Source organism: Ictalurus punctatus, chromosome 1 (assembly GCF_001660625.3).
Source record: "Ictalurus punctatus breed USDA103 chromosome 1, Coco_2.0, whole genome shotgun sequence".
Lineage (NCBI taxonomy): Eukaryota > Metazoa > Chordata > Actinopteri > Siluriformes > Ictaluridae > Ictalurus > Ictalurus punctatus.
Window position 1 is genome coordinate 4,376,042 of NC_030416.2, and position 20,958 is coordinate 4,396,999.

The following is a 20,958-nucleotide window of genomic DNA, read 5'->3' on the forward strand; positions in this document are numbered from 1 at the left end:
GCAAAGTCTGGCCCCAGGGCCAAATCCAAATGTTAACTGGCCCACGGGTATGTCCGGCCAACATGGTGCAATTTTCTTTCAGCTTTCACCTGAAGGTGGCAGCACACTGCGCTAACACAGTTAGCTAAAATGCAAGAGCCTTTTTTAATTTTGTGCCAAAGATTTCACATAAAAGAATCAAATCCAAAAGTATAATATTAAAATGTATTAATACATGACATTTTTTTTTTTTGCAAATGCATCTAATGAGAGTCCAATCAAAATGAATTTTTAAAAAAGATTCATTTTGATTCACACTCATTTTGCTTTCTATTTATTATTTATATTCTCATTATTTGCATTTGGAAAAAAATACACACACATCATATATATACATACATACATATATATATATATATATATATATATATATATATATATATATATATATATATATATATTACATTTTGATGACTACACTTGCAAATTTATTTACATGACCAGTCCTCTGGTATTAATCCCACTGATAAAAGTTTGGACACCTTTGGCCTACATCAGTGCATCCTAGATAGAACAAGGCTAAAATTTCCCAAGAAATAGACTGCAAACGTTTGCACCCCCTTAAAAAAAGCTGTCTTTTTCCACAGATGCTGCTTTTTGGATCATTTAATTATGGTACAACTTATATTAACAGTGAGCATCTTTGTAAATAAATAAATTACATTAAAAATAAATTCAATCAGTTCAAAAGCGCGTATCTCTTCTTGTGAGTGTGATATTCTAACAACCTCCAACAGTCATTCTATCATCTGAGCTGAGTAGCTTCTGACGTTCTTGTCAAATTTTAGCACAGGATGCACTCACATTTCTTTCTCTTTTTTTTCTTTTAACAACATGGAATTGGTAATGATAATGTTCATCCAGAAACCATCAGGGATGCAAATTTTGCACTCCGGGCTGTCTGGTGCACTTTCATTCATTCACTTTATCCTGGTCACAAATGAGGTGGATCCAGAACCCAGGAACACTGGACACCGGAATATACACAAGGTTGGAATTATGTGCAGTTTTTAGGGGTCCAAGCACCAAGTACTTTGAATTGTATTATTATTATTATTATTATTAGGTTACTGTTTTGGAAAGCATTAAAATGTTTATATATGTATCTGCGTAGCTGGAGTAAGATGTTAGATTAATATGTCAATCTACCCTGCAGGAGAACCCAAGCACTATGCAGGATGTTTATAATGATTATGTCATTCTACCCTGAAGAGACAGACAGAGACAGAGACAGAGAGAGAGAGAGAGAGAGAGAGAAAGAGAGAGACCCAAGATGAGCCTACGTCACGCATGAAAACAACTAATGCAGGAGAATGCGTGGAAGATCCACAAATATTGAGAGAAGCTCTGCAGAATCATCTCGTTTTCTCTATGCATGTTTATATTTTCTCTATGCATGTTTGTTTTCTCTATGCATGTTTATGTTTTCTCTATGCATGTTTATGTTTTCTCTATGCATGTTTATATTTTCTCTATGCATGTTTATGTTTTCTCTATGCATGTTTATATTTTCTCTATGCATGTTTATGTTTTCTCTATGCATGTTTATATTTTCTCTATGCATGTTTGTTTTCTCTATGTATGTTTATATTTTCTCTATGCATGTTTGTTTTCTCTATGCATGTTTATGTTTTCTCTATGTATGTTTATGTTTTCTCTATGTATGTTTATGTTTTCTCTATGCATGTTTATGTTTTCTCTATGCATGTTTATGTTTTCTCTATGCATGTTTATGTTTTCTCTATGCATGTTTATATTTTCTCTATGTATGTTTATGTTTTCTCTATGCATGTTTATGTTTTCTCTATGCATGTTTATATTTTCTCTATGTATGTTTAGATTTTCTCTATGCATGTTTGTTTTCTCTATGTATGTTTATGTTTTCTCTATGCATGTTTATGTTTTCTCTATGCATGTTTATGTTTTCTCTATGCATGTTTATGTTTTCTCTATGCATGTTTATGTTTTCTCTATGCATGTTTATATTTTCTCTATGTATGTTTGTTTTCTCTATGTATGTTTATGTTTTCTCTATGTATGTTTATGTTTTCTCTATGTATGTTTATGTTTTCTCTATGCATGTTTATGTTTTCTCTATGCATGTTTATGTTTTCTCTATGCATGTTTATGTTTTCTCTATGCATGTTTATATTTTCTCTATGTATGTTTATGTTTTCTCTATGCATGTTTATGTTTTCTCTATGCATGTTTATGTTTTCTCTATGCATGTTTATGTTTTCTCTATGCATGTTTATATTTTCTCTATGTATGTTTATGTTTTCTCTATGCATGTTTATGTTTTCTCTATGCATGTTTATATTTTCTCTATGCATGTTTATGTTTTCTCTATGCATGTTTATATTTTCTCTATGTATGTTTAGATTTTCTCTATGCATGTTTGTTTTCTCTATGTATGTTTATGTTTTCTCTATGCATGTTTATGTTTTCTCTATGCATGTTTATATTTTCTCTATGCATGTTTATATTTTCTCTATGCATGTTTGTTTTCTCTATGTATGTTTATGTTTTCTCTATGCATGTTTATGTTTTCTCTATGCATGTTTATGTTTTCTCTATGCATGTTTGTTTTCTCTATGTATGTTTATGTTTTCTCTATGCATGTTTATATTTTCTCTATGTATGTTTATATTTTCTCTATGCATGTTTGTTTTCTCTATGCATGTTTATGTTTTCTCTATGCATGTTTATATTTTCTCTATGCATGTTTATGTTTTCTCTATGCATGTTTGTTTTCTCTATGCATGTTTATATTTTCTCTATGCATGTTTATGTTTTCTCTATGCATGTTTATATTTTCTCTATGCATGTTTATGTTTTCACTATGCATGTTTATATTTTCTCTATGCATGTTTATATTTTCTCTATGCATGTTTATGTTTTCTCTATGCATGTTTATATTTTCTCTATGCATGTTTATATTTTCTCTATGCATGTTTATGTTTTCTCTATGCATGTTTATGTTTTCTCTTTGCATGTTTATGTTTTCTCTATGCATGTTTATATTTTCTCTATGCATGTTTGTTTTCTCTATGCATGTTTATGTTTTCTCTATGCATGTTTATATTTTCTCTATGCATGTTTATATTTTCTCTATGCATGTTTGTTTTCTCTATGCATGTTTATGTTTTCTCTATGTATGTTTATATTTTCTCTATGCATGTTTGTTTTCTCTATGCATGTTTATATTTTCTCTATGGATGTTTATATTTTCTCTATGCATGTTTATATTTTCTCTATGCATGTTTATGTTTTCTCTATGCATGTTTATATTTTCTCTATGCATGTTTGTTTTCTCTATGCATGTTTATATTTTCTCTATGCATGTTTGTTTTCTCTATGCATGTTTATATTTTCTCTATGCATGTTTGTTTTCTCTATGCATGTTTATATTTTCTCTATGCATGTTTATATTTTCTCTATGTATGTTTATATTTTCTCTATGCATGTTTGTTTTCTCTATGCATGTTTATATTTTCTCTATGCATGTTTATATTTTCTCTATGCATGTTTATGTTTTCACTATGCATGTTTATATTTTCTCTATGCATGTTTATATTTTCTCTATGCATGTTTATGTTTTCTCTATGCATGTTTATGTTTTCTCTTTGCATGTTTATGTTTTCTCTATGCATGTTTATATTTTCTCTATGCATGTTTGTTTTCTCTATGCATGTTTATGTTTTCTCTATGTATGTTTATATTTTCTCTATGCATGTTTGTTTTCTCTATGCATGTTTATATTTTCTCTATGGATGTTTATATTTTCTCTATGCATGTTTATATTTTCTCTATGCATGTTTATGTTTTCTCTATGCATGTTTATATTTTCTCTATGCATGTTTGTTTTCTCTATGCATGTTTATATTTTCTCTATGCATGTTTGTTTTCTCTATGCATGTTTATATTTTCTCTATGCATGTTTGTTTTCTCTATGCATGTTTATATTTTCTCTATGCATGTTTATGTTTTCTCTATGCATGTTTGTTTTCTCTATGCATGTTTATGTTTTCTCTATGCATGTTTATATTTTCTCTATGCATGTTTATGTTTTCTCTATGCATGTTTGTTTTCTCTATGCATGTTTATGTTTTCTCTATGCATGTTTATGTTTTCTCTATGCATGTTTATATTTTCTCTATGCATGTTTGTTTTCTCTATGCGTGTTTATATTTTCTCTATGCATGTTTGTTTTCTCTATGCATGTTTATGTTTTCTCTATGTATGTTTATATTTTCTCTATGCATGTTTGTTTTCTCTATGCATGTTTATATTTTCTCTATGGATGTTTATATTTTCTCTATGCATGTTTATATTTTCTCTATGCATGTTTATGTTTTCTCTATGCATGTTTATATTTTCTCTATGCATGTTTGTTTTCTCTATGCATGTTTATATTTTCTCTATGCATGTTTGTTTTCTCTATGCATGTTTATATTTTCTCTATGCATGTTTGTTTTCTCTATGCATGTTTATATTTTCTCTATGCATGTTTATGTTTTCTCTATGCATGTTTGTTTTCTCTATGCATGTTTATGTTTTCTCTATGCATGTTTATATTTTCTCTATGCATGTTTATGTTTTCTCTATGCATGTTTGTTTTCTCTATGCATGTTTATATTTTCTCTATGCATGTTTATATTTTCTCTATGCGTGTTTGTTTTCTCTATGCGTGTTTATATTTTCTCTATGCATGTTTGTTTTCTCTATGCATGTTTATGTTTTCTCTATACATGTTTGTTTTCTCTATGCATGTTTATGTTTTCTCTATGCATGTTTGTTTTCTCTATGCATGTTTATATTTTCTCTATGCATGTTTATGTTTTCTCTATGCATGTTTATATTTTCTCTATGCATGTTTATATTTTCTCTATGCATGTTTATGTTTTCTCTATGCATGTTTATGTTTTCTCTTTGCATGTTTATGTTTTCTCTATGCATGTTTATATTTTCTCTATGCATGTTTGTTTTCTCTATGCATGTTTATGTTTTCTCTATGCATGTTTATATTTTCTCTATGCATGTTTATATTTTCTCTATGCATGTTTGTTTTCTCTATGCATGTTTATGTTTTCTCTATGTATGTTTATATTTTCTCTATGCATGTTTGTTTTCTCTATGCATGTTTATATTTTCTCTATGCATGTTTATGTTTTCTCTATGCATGTTCATATTTTCTCTCTATGCATGTTTATATTTTTTCTCTATGCATGTTTACGCGTCGCGCGCGTGGCTGACTGTTTACATCATTCTAGCACGCAGCAAACTACAGAGAGCTACACGCACACGAATCTAAGGAATGCAAACAGCAGTATATACCCATTGCATCACCATCACCACCATCACAGCGCGTGCACGCAACCCCATCTGCAGCCTCATAGCTGGGTCATCATCCTCCTGTTCTACAGAGCAAACCCACCCACCCACCCATCCACCCACGAGCTTTTGTTAGTTTTCTCACATCAGCAGAGCACACTGAGACGCAGAACCGAACCGAACCCGTCCCTCGAGCATGCATTTCTTTTTTTTTTTCTCCTTCTTCCTTCGGCACTCACCGGCTCTGAAGTGCGCCGCTACATCGGCTCCGTCCTTACACACGTCCTCTCCTTCCCCCGAGCTCATGGCTTCCTCAAATCACGACTCAACAAAAATTTTTATTCTTCCTCGAGTTAAACGATTTTAAAAAAGAGATAGAGAGAGAAAGGTTCTGAGGTTTAAAATAGATAGAGATATATATATCCCTTTCTTCCTTCATTGCAACCCTTGCCAGGTTGTCCTGAGAGCCGCTCGGTCGCGCGCCGAGCTCCGACCCTCCATGTTGGCTCGAGCGAATCACCAATGAATCGGTTCTCTGTGTGTCTTAACGGATCAAGCGGGAATCGATTCATTCGCAAGCGCCGATAACGAATCACTTACACGTAGAAACAAAACCGCACGCGACCCCCAACAACACCCCATCCCCCCCACCCCCATCCAAAACACACACACACACACACACACACACACACACACACTCCTCCTCCTCCCACCACCACCTTTCCCCCCGTTTATTGTAACGCGTTATTATGGACTTCTGTTGTTGACTATTAAGTCCCTGAAGTTCATTCAGATCCCAATCCCAAGCACCACACTATAAATAAGTATAAATACAGTCATAAATAAGCTGCAACGAGTTTCTCAGCAAATTTATAGCCATTTTTAAAATGCACCCTGCTGAAAAAAACAACAACCCCTCATACAATCTGTAATGCTTTTTAATGGTTATAATGGTATATGGTCTGCACTTATATAGCACTAGAGCCTTAGGGGTTCTACAAAGCACTTTACACTGGTTCTCATTCACACACACCAATGGTAGCAAAGCTGCTATTCAAGAAACTTGGGGTTTAGTGTTTTGCCCAAGAATACCTGGCATGTGGAGTCATGTGGGCCGGGAATCGAATCATCAACCCTACGATTACTGGACAACCCGCTCTACCACCCTGAGCGCCTGAGCCCCGATTGTCTTGGTTTGAATGGAAACAGTAATGGTCCCTGTGGGTCTCTACTGGTACCAATAAAAGAACCAATAGAACACCTTTGACATTTGGTAATGGTTTTAATGGTTAACTTGTGGTTTCTAATGGTATTTGGTATTTGTAGTGGAAAAGATTAGAATTTCTGTGATGTTCCTATTGTTTTTATTTCAGCAGGACAACACCAGCAAATTAAGTACAGTATATTACATTGAAATAATGAATCTTTATTACATAACGTCTTCAATCCTGAATACACATGGATAGACTACGGGATGCACTGTGCATACATTCACTATAAGGCCAAACGTTTCTGAAGACCTGACCATCACACCCACACATGGGCTTTCCACAAAGGGTTGCCGCAAAGCCGAAACTACACATTTGTATAGGATGCTCAATTATCCAATCAGCCAATCATGTGGCAGCAGCACAATGCATAATATCATGCAGATACCGTTCAAGAGCTACAGTTAATGATCACGTCGAACATCAGAATCATTCTCAGCATGGTTGTTCGTGCCAGATAGCTTGAGCCAGCGCTTGAGTATTCTAGTAATTGCTCATCTCTTGGAATTTTCACACACGACATTTTCTAGAGTTTACGCACACAACGGTAAACATTTGAAACATCTATTGAGCAGCAGTTCTGCAGATGGAAATGCCTGGTTGATGAGCGAGATCAGAGGAGAATAGCCAGACTGACATGACATGTAACTCAAACAGAAACTCTTTACAACTGTGGTGGGCAGAAAAAAGCACCTCAGAATGCACAATATGCTGAAACTTGAGGCAGATGGGCTACAGCAGCAAAAGACCACGTCGGGTTCCACTCTGGTCAGGAATCTGAGACTGGGTTATTCCTATGTTCCCAGGGTCCTATGCTCTACAGTTCAAAATTCTGTTAACACACATTAAGTAAACTTCTCCAAAGGTTTGATGTAGTCAGGACACATCCCCACTTGAAATTTATGAAGGTTATGAACTGGGGAAATGAACTAGGTTGCACGCGCTGAACCTGAATTTGTGCTGCTGTAAAAATAGCTGTTAGTCTAAATTCATACAGTTCACCTCCACGCATGAACAATAGTGAAATGTATACACTAAACTGAATAAATGTCACACTGTAGCCTATAAAACACAGTAAAAGGAGGGTCATAAAAGGAGCAAAATGCAAAGTATGAACATGTCCCAGCTCTCACTAATACTGAAGCCTAACTCCAGCTTTAAATCACAATGTGTTCATTATGTGCCATATCAACATGGGGAACATAGGACCCTGGGAACATAGATACGCTCGCACTGAGACTACAATGAGCGATGGCTCATCAAAACATCTATGGAAGGAGTCTCCAGTGCCAGCACTTTGTAACAGTTAGAGGTAAATTTGTCATTTTTTTCCGTTTTCTGATACGAATAAACCGTCCGGTTTGGAACGACACGTTTTCACTTGAACTGAAATGTGCATGTTGACTGACCCGTGGCTCACCTTGGACTGAAGACTCATGACATTTCAGCCTGGATGAAGGAAAAAAAAAAATTTTTTAATTACTAGTTGCAATTATGGAGGGGCGATATCTTATCGTTCGTGATATACCAGTAGAAATTCTCCTCTAGATAAGAATTAGTCTTCCCGCGATAATAACAATAAAGCTTTGTTGATGACGTATTTCTGAGTGTGACGGTCTGCGACCAACAAGTACGGCGGACGGCGGACGTGAAACTGAGGAGGCGTTTATCGCTAAACAAAGAGCTGCCTGTACAATCTGGAACTGGTTACAGAAAATCCGTTTTACTTTTAGATCAATGTTTGTGTTTCTGAGGCTCTCAAGATCACAGCTATTACTTGTAGCCAAAAACAGTGGTGAACGTTACTATATCTTTATCGTCACTGATAACGTTATCGCAATAAATACCAGAAAATATTGTGATATAGTTTTAAGTCCATATCGCCCATCCCTAGCTGCAATTACTAGCTGAATTTCTGGATTTTTCTCTCTCATAAGCAGTAATATCAGATTCAATATCAGGAGTGTTCAAGGGAAAAAAAATTATTAAAAAAAAAAAATTGTTTATACAGTTTGTTTTTAAGTTTTTGTTGTGGTCTGAGTATAGTTTAGTCATACTGTAAGTCTTTATGGCTTTGATTTGAACAGTAAATGAAAAACATTATATTTTGCTCATTGATTAAAACCATTCAACTGGGAATGTGGTCCCAGGGCCAGATTTAGGTGGGACACAGGGAACCTACTGATGTGTAAAAACAGGTCAAATCATGTGTGATTTTTTTACACAAATAATTCACAACCATCATTGGTCACGACAGCAAAAATTGGCGCTGTTCTCTGGATGGGAAAGATGGCATTACCTTCTCCCCTGTTGATTACAACAACAGTAGCCAATCCTGTCTGTCTCTAAGCTCATGAATACAAAAGAAGACAGTTAGCTCTCTCTTACAAATGGTGGCTCGTTTCTATGGCAAGCCATTTGATCATAAAATGGGTTTTACCTGACTAACCATAATTACATTTTGGATATCTATGAATAGTTTTTGACTGGTAAGAATTACAAATTGCTTATTCAGAATAATGACTGAAGATATCTTAATCTATAGTCAATAACCACGTTATCCTGGTCAGGGTCGTGGTGGATCCGGAAGCTATCATTGGAAAACTAGGGTACTTACCATGGCCAATCCCCCTACAGACATGTTTTTGGGAGGTTGGAGAACCTGAAGGAAACTCGTACGAGAACATGTGAAATGTCATGGTATTAACAGTAACTCTGCAAAACCAGTCCACCTCTCACCATCCCATTGTTGATTGAACACACAACTCTTCTAAATTAATTGGACATTAAAGTGAGTGTGGACATTCTCAGACAAACTACAGCCCAAGATCGACCCCACAACGTCTAATATTTAAACCTCCTGCAAGCAGTGAAACTCGGTGGTTCCTGCTAAATGTATTTTATTGCATACATTTATAATCTAAAGTCAGATTTTTGAACAGACAGAGTATAGTGTCTGACTACTTTTTGAAATTGTTCCAGAGTTACCAAAGATGAAAGAATAAACGAATGAATGAATGAAATGATCCAGAGTTAATGAAAATGAATGAATAAATGAATTGATCCAGAGTCACTGAAGATGAATGAATGAATGACTGACTTAAATGATCCAGAGCTACTGATAATGAATGACTGAGTGAACGAATGAATGAATTAAATCATTCAGAGTTACTGAAAATGAATGACTGAGTGAATGAGTGACTGACTTAAATGATCCAGAGTTACTGAAGATGAATGAGTGAGTGAGTGAATAAATAAATGAATGACTTAAATGATCCAGAGTTACTGAAGATGAATGAATAAATGACTGACTTAAATGATCCAGAGTCACTGAAGATGAATGAGTGAGTGAATGAATAAATGACTGACTGACTTAAATGGTCCAGAATTACTGAAGAGGAACAAATGAATGAATAAATGACTGAAATGACGAATGAATGACTGAAATTATCCCGAGTTACTGAAGGTGAATGAACGAATGAATTTATCCAGTTACTGAAGATGAATGAATGAATGAAGTGATGAATGAATTAAATGATCCAGAGTGACTGAAGATTAATGAATGAATGTATGAATGAGTGAATGAATGAAATGATCCAGAGTTACTGATGATAGATAAATGAATGAATGAATGAATGAAATAATTCAGAGTTACTGAAGATGAATGAGTAAGTGAATGAAGGACTGACTTAAATGATCCAGAGTTACTGAAGATGAATGAGTGAGTGAATGAATAAATGACTGACTGACTTAAATAGTCCAGAGTTACTGAAGATGAATGAATGAAAGAATTAAATGGTCCAGAGTTACTGAAGATGAATGAATGAAATAATTAAATGGTCCAGAGTTACTGAAGACGAATGAATGAAAGAATTAAATGGTCCAGAGTTACTGAAGACGAATGAATGAAATAATTAAATGGTCCAGAGTTACTGAAGACGAATGAATGAAAGAATTAAATGGTCCAGAGTTACTGAAGATGAATGAATGAAATAATTAAATGGTCCAGAGTTACTGAAGATGAATGAGTGAGTGAGTGAATGAATGACTGACTTAAATGATCCAGAGTTACTGAAGATGAATGAAGGAAAGAATGAATTGATCCAGAGTTACTGAAGATGAATGAATGACTTAAATGATCCAGAGTTACTGAAGATGAATGAATGAATGACTGACTTAAATGATCCAGAGTTACTGAAGATGAATGAATGAATGACTGACTTAAATTATCCAGAGTTACTGAAGATGAATGAGTGAGTGAATGAATAAATGACTGACTGACTTAAATGGTCCAGAATTACTGAAGAGGAACGGATGAATGAATAAATGACTGAAATGACGAATGAACGACTAAAATGATCCAGAGTTACTTAAGGTGAATGAATGAATGAATTGATGAATGAATTAAATGATCCAGAGTGACTGAAGATTAATGAATGAATGTATGAATGAGTGAATGAATGAAATGATCCAGAGTTACTGATGATAGATAAATGAATGAATGTATGAATGAGTGAATGAATGAAATGATCCAGAGTTACTGATGATAAATGAATGAATGAATGAATGAAATAATCCAGAGTTACTGAAGATGAATGAGTGAGTGAATCAATAAATGACTGACTGGCTTAAATGACCCAGCGTTACAGAAGGTGAATGAATGAATTGATGAATGAATGAAATGATCCAGAGTGACTGACAATAGATAAATAAATGAATGAATGAAATAATCCAGAGTTTCTGAAAATGATTGAAAGAATAATCCAGAGTTACTGAAGATGAATGAAAGAATGAACCAGAGATACTGAAGATGAATAAATGAATGAAAGAATGAGCCAGACTTACTGAAGATGAATAAATGAGTGAATGAAATGATCCAGAGTTACTGAAGATGAATGAGTGAGTGAATGAATGAATGACTGACTGACTTAATGATCCAGAGTTACTGAAGAGGAATGAATAAATTCATAAATGACTGAAATGATAGAGCTACTGAAGATTGATGAATTAGTTAGTTAATTAAATGATCCAGAGTTACTGAATGTGAATAAATTAATTAATTAATTTATCCAGAGTTACTGTAGATGAATGAATGAAACGATCCAGAGTTACTGAGGATAGATAAATGAATGAATGAATGAAATAATCCAGTTTCTGAAGATGAATGAAAGAATGAGCCAGAGTTACTGAAGATGAATAAATGAATGAAAGAATGAGCCAGAGTTACTGAAGATGAATAAATGAGTGAATGAAAAGATCCAGAGTTACTGAAGATCAATGGTTATTTAAATGAATCAGTTTGATGAATCAGTTTGATTCATTTGATTCGTTCAAAAGAATCAGATCAGTGAAATGACTCATTATTCCCTTCACTTTAAGGGAAAGGGGTTGGGTTTAAACAGAGGGTCTTATGGAAGACCTCTCTACACACACGCCCAAGAAAGCGTTTTATTTATTTATTTATTTATTTATTTATTTATTTATTTATTTATTTTACACCATATTCAATGTTCTTAAGAATGTAATGTTGATGAATTGTCTACAATGCTAAAGAAAATCTATGTTTAACAAAAAGCACCTTATTAACCTAATACTGACCTCAATGTTAGGAATATGCTGAAAGGGTCATAAATGACAATTAATTACTCAAATCTGCAAGCATCTTGCAGAAATTAGAAACAAGTTAGGATAAAATAAACATTCATAATTTTATATAAATTTTCAACATGCCATGCTTTTGCAATATCTAGTAATCTCGAGGTAAATGAGGGGGTGGGGTGGGGCTTGGGCAGTTTATTGATGCAATTTCCATTTACCGAGTTTGGGGAGTTTGAATGAAGTTATCAAACGTCGCCCCCTGCTGGTTATGATTGAAAATCACACACAACACACAATATACAAAGTAGATCATTGATTTACATTGAATTCCATCAGAATCCCCCCAGTTTCGCTTTGTCTCCCCGCTTATAGTCTTTAATTATTTATTATGTGTGATAAATAAATAAAAAAGTGAATTTACTTTACTTACTTTAGTTATTCATTCATTCATTCTCTCTCTCTCTCTCTCTCTCTCTCTCTCTCTCTCTCTCAGAGACCCGGCACGTGCTTATCCATGGTAACCACCAACAACATTTTCGGCTCGAGCGCGGAAAAAAAGAAGGTGCGCAGCTGTGCTCGCGCCGCACTCTACGAATAAGGAATTTGAGTGAAATAAAAACAGCGCGCGCGTTTCAGTAACTTTTCGATGAATTTAATTAGGAATTAAAACTTGTTTCTCCGAGTGTCCAGCGTGGGAGGATGGCGTCCGGTGTGCGCTCGTTGAGGACGAACCTGAGAGGGCGAGCGACTCAACCCGTGACTACCGGAGAAAGCATCCGGGACATACAGGTGAATATTCTATTTATCTTTAACTTCAGAGAGTCTTGTACATCGTGGAAAGACACTAAAAGGTACATCAGAGTTAGGGCCTGTTTTAGTGGGTCTGTCTGCCTTCTAGGGGTTTTTCCTCCTATGTAGGTTCCAATTATACACCCGTTTTTAATAGAGAAGCACTCTATTAAGGTTCTACATAGAACCTTTAATGGGAGGAACAATAGGAGAACCTTTCAAGAACCATTAACCAGATAGTCCTACATATCTGGGACTTCCTGTAGAAAGACTATCTATCTGTCTGTCTGTCTGTCTGTCTGTCTGTCTACCTGTCTGTCTGTCTATCTATCTGTCTACCTGTCTACCTGTCTGTTTGCCTATCTATCTATCTATCTATCTATCTATCTACCTGTCTACCTGTCTGTCTGTCTGTTTGTCTATCTATCTATCTGTCTGTCTGTCTGTCTGTCTGTCTGTCTGTCTGTCTATATCTATATCTATCATTGTCAGGGATAAGATCTCTGTAGAGGTGTTCATGAAAGTCAGGAGATGCTGGGTGTTGTATGGGTCAGTATTGGGACTATGCGTACTTACATCATTGTCAGATACTGCAGCACACGTTGTTTTATTGCTCCCACATTGTCTCATCACAAGGGTGTGAAGGATTTCACTTCCTTCCGGTTTCATTATTCTCTGCAGTACAGTCAACAAAATCCAACACCAGTTTCACTATAGAATCGTACACGTACAGCAAAGTACAAATGCTCTCTGCTCTTCTCTGCAACTTCGATACGAGCATACAGATGGAAAGCTCACAACACTGTACAGTATACTACTGTGTAGTGCACACCCGTAGCCCTCATACTGGTACAGCAGTTCTTTTTCTGGACTCTAATCCAAATCAAAGCTCACGTACCCCACAAAACAATTCAATTAGCATGCATTTGTTGCGGCATCACGTAACATATAATCATTAACTAGAACATTCCGCGTGATTTTCCACACGAATGCCTAGTGCTCGCCGCGTGTGCAGTACTTTGTTTGGTGTCTAGAGTGAGACGGACTCCGGGGTTGTTAGACGTCTAAGTGTTTCTGTAATACCGCATGTGTAAATGTCTTTTTTAATCACTGATTTTAAAGTGTCCTTCAAAAACAACCTGCTGTATGTAGGTACCAAGTTTCAGGTAAATATCATAAATATTAATCATTAATCAACAGCATTTATAACTGACTTGAAATATGATTATGCAAATATACTACTTCAAAAACTGTATTATTATTGTGACGTTTTTATATATATCCAAATCGGTTTTAATCTCATGCTTGAATCATCCTTTTCTCATTATACTGTAGGTCATTAAAAATGTATATTTGAGTCACATATACTCAATTTGTTATGCTTAACATCCAGATTTCCTGAAGATCTTGTGAAGAAGAAAATTGTCGCCGTATTTTCTTCTTCTATTTACAGAGATATCGTGATATCGACTGACTCTGGAAACACAGTACAACCCCATCAACCAAACTACAGACTGAAAGTAAATTATTAATAATGTTTTTTTTTTTTAGTAAATCATTTATATTCTTACTCATTTAATGGCAAAATGCAGTCAATGGGCCTCATTTATCAGTCATTTAGTAAACAAGCAAACAAAAAAAATTTCTTTGTACTCGCTTGCATAAATAAGTCCATCACTGACACAGCTCATTTGCATGTAGGACCGCCCACAAAATTCCATATAAGGTCAGGTGCACAGACAGCTTAGAGCACGATTTGAACAATCAGGGTAAAGTCTGAAAGGCAGAAATGGAAGCTGTTTAGACTCACTTCCACAGCAAAAAAAATTTAATAATATATGATATTAATCATCCTACTTCTTATAACATTCGAATGCTAAATATTCCATCAGCTAAGGCATTTGTTTACGGCAACAGACCGACCCATCCTCCGTTTATACAGCGCCAAATCTTTTGTCATGATTGAATATTTTGTTTTATTTCTTACAGTAATTTATGGGTTTGTGTTGGCTGGCTTTCTTTATTTTATATTTGTTTAATGAATGGCATTAATATAAAACGACTGTTTTTTCCCTGACCTCAGGAACTAGCATGAGGATGTGTTTTTGATGGAGACTCCAAAGTACTTCTGTAAGTCGCTCTGGATAAGGGCGTCTACTAAATGCTGTAAAAGTAACAGGAAATAAGCCTTTTAAACTCGACGGTATATTCCAGATTCAAAAGTGCTGTAATCCATACAAATTACAGCATATGATTTGAATACCTTCTTGCGTGTAATTTTACACACACCGAGGAGCACGAGAAGGATACGGACGTTTTTCCGAATTTACAAGATTTTCATGAATACCAAATTTTTTTGCGTAAACGCTCCTACAAACGATTTACAGATAAATCCCTTCCTATCCAGCTTGAATTACTATAAGAGATACTATGGCTAAATTGCAACACAGTCATGGAATCAGCCATGATTCAGTAATTATAATGAATTTTTCAGTGGCTGCACTGAAATGAATAGGAAAAGTTTACAGGTACAGTGAGGAAAGTAAATCTGGACCCACCTCATCAGCTCATGAGAGGTTAAGGGGTTAAGAACCTTAAGGTCTGGCAGTCCTGGGACGAACTCAGCACCATTAATATCTCTTTGAATAAGATCAGATTCATGAACATGGTGCTGTAGGCCACTAGGGGGTGCTACTCACACATTAAAAAAAAAAAACCCAACAGGTTTTCATTACACAAACATTATTTGCTTTTGCAAATGCCAGACAATTTACATGTAAGTACCTATATGCAGGGTTGGGAGGGGCTAATTAAAAAATGTATTTCGTTACCGTTACAAATTGCTTCATTAAAAAAATGTCATCAATAACATAAGTAATGTAAGTATCACAATATGAAAGTAATGTAATCTGATTACTTTTGGATTACTTCAAGGTCACATATGTAAATAAAGTTGAAAGAAAAGCAATATGATCTAAAATACTTTTATTTTGAGCTTAATTTAGAGCTTAAAAACATGTTTGGATTTGTTTTAGTACAATGAAATAAAAGCATTACATTAACATTAACATCCTAAAAACAATTTGTGTTCATTTCTACCAACATTAACCAAGATTTATTTGCGCACGCACCGGGTTGTTGCTCACGTGAGTCACGGCTGGTGAGAGAGAACTATAATCAAGTAGCTGTCTATATTGTGTTTTGTCAAAAGATAGGGTGACCATATTCTGGTTTTCCAAAAAGAGGTCACCTTTTTCTTTTTTCTTTTTTTTGGTGGGGAAATCACGTTCAGAACAGTGTTACTATGAATGCAAACGTTAATACGTTGGTAAAGACACACTGTTAGCATCACAAATATATAGATAAAAATATATAAAATTGCTTTTAAATAAAATTGACATTTGTTTCCTACATTCTTTTGAATGTCTGTGGAAAAAAATAAAATAAAATATCAGATGCCACGAGTGTACCTTCTGCCATCATTCACACATTTGCACGGCCATGTAATAAGAAGCAATGCGATAACATAAAATTAAAAATGACCTTATATGGTCATGGGCATTATTTCGACTCAGGACAGCTGGCATTTGCAGCTACTGTCAAGCAACTGGTTGACACCGTACACAACATCACTTCACCTTCACGCTTTCTCTGAGAATAGGCTAATGGTTGAGAGGAAGGAATCTGGCCAATAGTTGTGGCACGCCTTTTATAATTGACCAATTGGTGTGCGAGAATGCGGGAATTACAGAGAGGACACATGATGTAGTACACATGATGTAGTATTAGACCATAAACACATCATAATGAAACTAAAGCCGAATCCTGGACATTTTCTAAAATATAGAAATCCCAGCTAGACGCTTTTTTTGAGGTCCGAAAAGAGGATATTTCAGGGAAAAGAGGATGAGAAGATTAATTCCTTTGATTTTAAATGTGAAAAAATTGTAATCCTGATAGTATTCCCTTTTATTTATTTATTTATTTATTTTACAAAATGTACCTGTAATCTGATTACTTTGTTTTTTTGACATAACTTTAACAGATTACAGTTAGCAGTTTTTTTTGTATCCTGTTTACGTAACACAGTTACCTGTATTCCGGTACTCCCCAAGACTGTCTATGTGATATCAACAGGATTTATGCATGGTGGCCGAAACCTTTTTAGACCAAAATGTGGTGCTTTGACACCTTTAATAAAGCATAATTGTATTTCCCTAAAACTAGGATTTTATTATTTTATTTAGCAAAAATCAGATTATGTAAGTTAAACAAGATGCTTTCATTCCTAGCCTGCTAGCTAAGAGTGTTTTCCTCACACAGAGGCCCACTGGTTTCGTTTTGATATGCTAGCATTTCTGAGTACATCTGAGGTGAAGTGTGGTAGTTTACGTTTGATATGCTAGCATTTCTGAGTACATCTGCGGTGAAGTGTGCTAGTTTACGTTTGATATGCTAGCATTTCTGAGTACATCTGAGGTGAAGTGTGCTAGTTTACGTTTGACATGCTAGCATTTCTGAGTACATCTGAGGTGAAGTGTGCTAGTTTACGTTTGACATGCTATTATTTCTGAGTACATCTGAGGTGAAGTGTGCTAGTTTACGTTTGACATGCTATTATTTCTGAGTACATCTGAGGTGAAGTGTGCTAGTTTACGTTTGACATGCTATTATTTCTGAGTACATCTGAGGTGAAGTGTGCTAGTTTATGTTTGGTATGCTAGCATTTCTGAGCACCCTCGAGGTGAAATACACCTGTATTCAGTGAAATTAATCAGCGCAATCTGTCATTTTATTTACTCTTGGACGTGTTTATGAAGTATCTTCTTTCTTCCCTTTAGGATGATGGATTGAGGCAGAATGTTGTTTGTCCAGATGTTACGTGCATATGGAAATGTGCTTGTTGATTCTTTCATCGAGCAGTCGCCAGCTGTGTGCTAATCAGCACACCGGCACAGTTCGCATCTGTGTGTTTTATGTGAGCGTTTACTTGAGGCAAGGTTGAGTACATTGCTACATGCTCTCTGAAAGGGTCTATGCAGAGTTTTGATTTATCCCACGACTGTGTTCCAGTAGTCTTTTCAACACTCTTGTCATCTTCTGTCAACTTTTTAACATGGTTTGGAAATGTGTAAAGTTGGAAGTAAATTGTATTCTCAATTTGATTATATTACAAATTTATCCAAGTTTACTAATGTATACTTGGGGAACAATGTACACTAACTGTAATTACAGCACTCGTTTGACATGCACTGGCAGAAATGTCCAAATTACAAATGCTAAGTAATAAATGTAGATTTAAATTTGCAATTTAATTTAATGTCACATTATCTCAATGTAAATACTACCTGGAGTATAGTATACAGTACCTAAACATACTGTATCATGAAGACCAGTTGCAACAAAAAAGTTACATTTTGTGATAAAGGTGGTACCACATCTCCTCATGTGGTAGGTTCTCTGGTCTGATAAGACCAAAATGGAACTTTTTAGCCTTGACACAAAGCACTATGTTTGGTGGAAACCCAACATTGCTGGGAATGGTGTTTCTCAGGGTGATGAGAAACACCATTCCCAGTGTGAAGCATGTTGGTGGTAGCATCATGTTATGGTGATACTTTTCATCAGCACAGAGTGAGCAACTAGCCATGGTTCAAATCAAAAACCTGGATTTGTTAGTTTGTCCCAGTCGACTTCTATCCAATTTCGAATCTGTTGGAAAACTTCTGTGGAAAATTTCTCTCCACCAACGTACTCCATCTAATCTGATAGAGATTGGGCAATTAAATATCACGTTCTTTTATGTGCAAAGCTGACAGAGACTCAGCATGGTTCTACCAAGTATTGAGCTGCTGGGTGAATATTCACGCAAGCAACAAACAATAAAATATTAGACATATTGCGTCAATGGTCAAAATCCATTCCAGTTCCAGATCCAGCACCACTACAAAATGTGGAAAAGTTCAAGGCGGGTTAATACTTGAGGAAGACATTGTATACTAGCATTGCAGAGTATACTTGTTGATCAGATGAAGTCACACTAGAACAGTATACCTTTTTTTTTGTTTGTTTATATATATATAATATGGTTATCATACAGCATTAACAAGTGCTTCTTGAGAGGGTTGCCAGGTTTTTCCACTTCTTGTAACTGGGTGATTATTTATTTATTTATTTAGTGCCACAGGATTCAAGTTTAGGGATTAAGTATTTAGTACACCGAAGATTAATTACACCAATCTTGAAGCAAAATAGATACATGGATAGTCTATTTTTAATTAAATTATAGTGTAATTGTTGCATGCCAGTGAATGTGTCTACGCATTCTCTTTGTTTGAGACAATAGGTGTAATAACACACGACCAACACAAGACAAGTAAGCTCAAATTTGCTGTAAATATTGGCCAGTGTGATTTATTGCCCCAAAATAAGAATATTTTAAAAAAGAGTGATGGTGCGAGACTTGGCTTCAAGTCCCATGCACATTATACTGATTGGTAATCGTTACTCATTTTGCTCTTTTTGTGCATATTATTTTAACTTTTAACTTGCTTCATCTCTGTGTGCATATTCTCTGTTTGTGGGGACCAAATGCCTCGTAATGACAGTTATACGTGACAGTTTAAACACTGAGTTGTGTGTGTGTGTGTGTGTGTGTGTGTGTGTGTGTATCTCGTCACCAGTTTTCAGTCCTTCTGCATAATTCATCATGGGTCTCTGGTTACAGGAGCCCTTGCTAAAAGGCAGCTCAGTGCAGCAAAATCAGCCATGATGCTTTGAAATATTGATAGCATCAAAATGCCTTTAAAAGCAAAGCTTCACAGTCGGTTTTTTGAACGCCAGCCGCAACAGCTCACACACTCTTTTGGCGCAGTTTACGTGCCCGGACGTGTTCCTTTGAGGCTTTTTTAATTGGCCTAATTGGAAAGTTGAGGAAGGGGCCAGTAATAAGAGGTTGTCTTTTGCTTGAGTGAACTTTGTTGTCTTGTGGTATCCTGGGAGCCACTGTTTTTACAATTTCTGTTTCTGATTAGCATAAAAAAATATTTTATGTGCACCCCACCCCCCATCCCCCCGCATACATCTGCAAGTCCGTGTTTTGAAACGTCATGTGCTCCATGAATAAAGCCCTGTTCAGGCTGTGAAATAATGATAGTGCGGGACATCTATAATGATGACAAATTCACACGTGATAACAAGTCAATGACCAAAGTGGAAGTGTTGACACTCGACGTGGCCTAGCTAAAATATCAAATCATGATTCTTGAAAATTGTTTACGGTATACAATATATGATGCGATATTTAGGTTTGCTAGCGAAGTCTTGCCACTAAAACCAGAGTTTTAATGCATACTAAAAATGAATGATTTAACACTAGAATGGAGGGAAAATGGAGGGAGTTTATGTCTAATCAGCTAAAGCAGTAAGAAAGTTGTTATTCAGCGTCCTGAATTATTAATAAACAAACGTGTTTATACCACAGCTGTGAATCACAGGTTTATATTAATGCACTTGCAGACCGTAAAGTCTTCAAGACCGTTTCTGTGTAACATTATAAACTGCATTTTGTTTTTGTCTTACTAAGTTGTAGAGAGAAAAAAAACATACCAAAAAACCCCCTATAGCGTGTCATATTACCAAGAAACCAGAAAGTGGATGCTCCCTGCAGAAGAAAAGCACAAACACTGGAGACTCCTTCCTTACACTTCACCATATCAACAATTACACATGTTTCTTTCTTAATCAACAACACATGTTTAATCTGTTTATTGTTAGGCTAAAATTATGCTGACCCGTCATCATCAAGTCCATGTGATGTAACCGTTACTATAGAAACAATTGAAAATTAGAAATTAGAAATTAGAAAGAGCACATTGATATACACCTGTGAATTGCAGCTGGAACGCCTGTCAGAGCTGCTATTACAGGA

General features: G+C 35.4%; 2 protein-coding genes across 5 annotated transcripts in view; one reads left to right on the forward strand and one right to left on the reverse strand.

Annotated features, from left to right (window-relative positions):
* Positions 1-5,879, reverse strand: part of triob (trio Rho guanine nucleotide exchange factor b) — a 132,211-nt gene extending 126,332 nt beyond the window's left edge. For all 4 annotated transcript variants that reach the window (XM_053679489.1, XM_053679483.1, XM_053679490.1 and 1 more), the window contains exon 1: positions 5,613-5,879. In XM_053679489.1, the coding sequence (XP_053535464.1) occupies positions 5,613-5,679 (67 nt within the window). In that variant the 5' untranslated portion in view covers positions 5,680-5,879. The remainder of the gene's footprint in view (positions 1-5,612) is intronic.
* Positions 5,880-12,771: 6,892 nt separating this feature from the next.
* dnah5 (dynein, axonemal, heavy chain 5) overlaps positions 12,772-20,958 on the forward strand; it is a 106,280-nt gene continuing 98,093 nt past the window's right edge. The window contains exon 1 of the mRNA XM_053679503.1: positions 12,772-13,028. Within this exon, the coding sequence (XP_053535478.1) occupies positions 12,939-13,028 (90 nt within the window). The 5' untranslated portion in view covers positions 12,772-12,938. The remainder of the gene's footprint in view (positions 13,029-20,958) is intronic.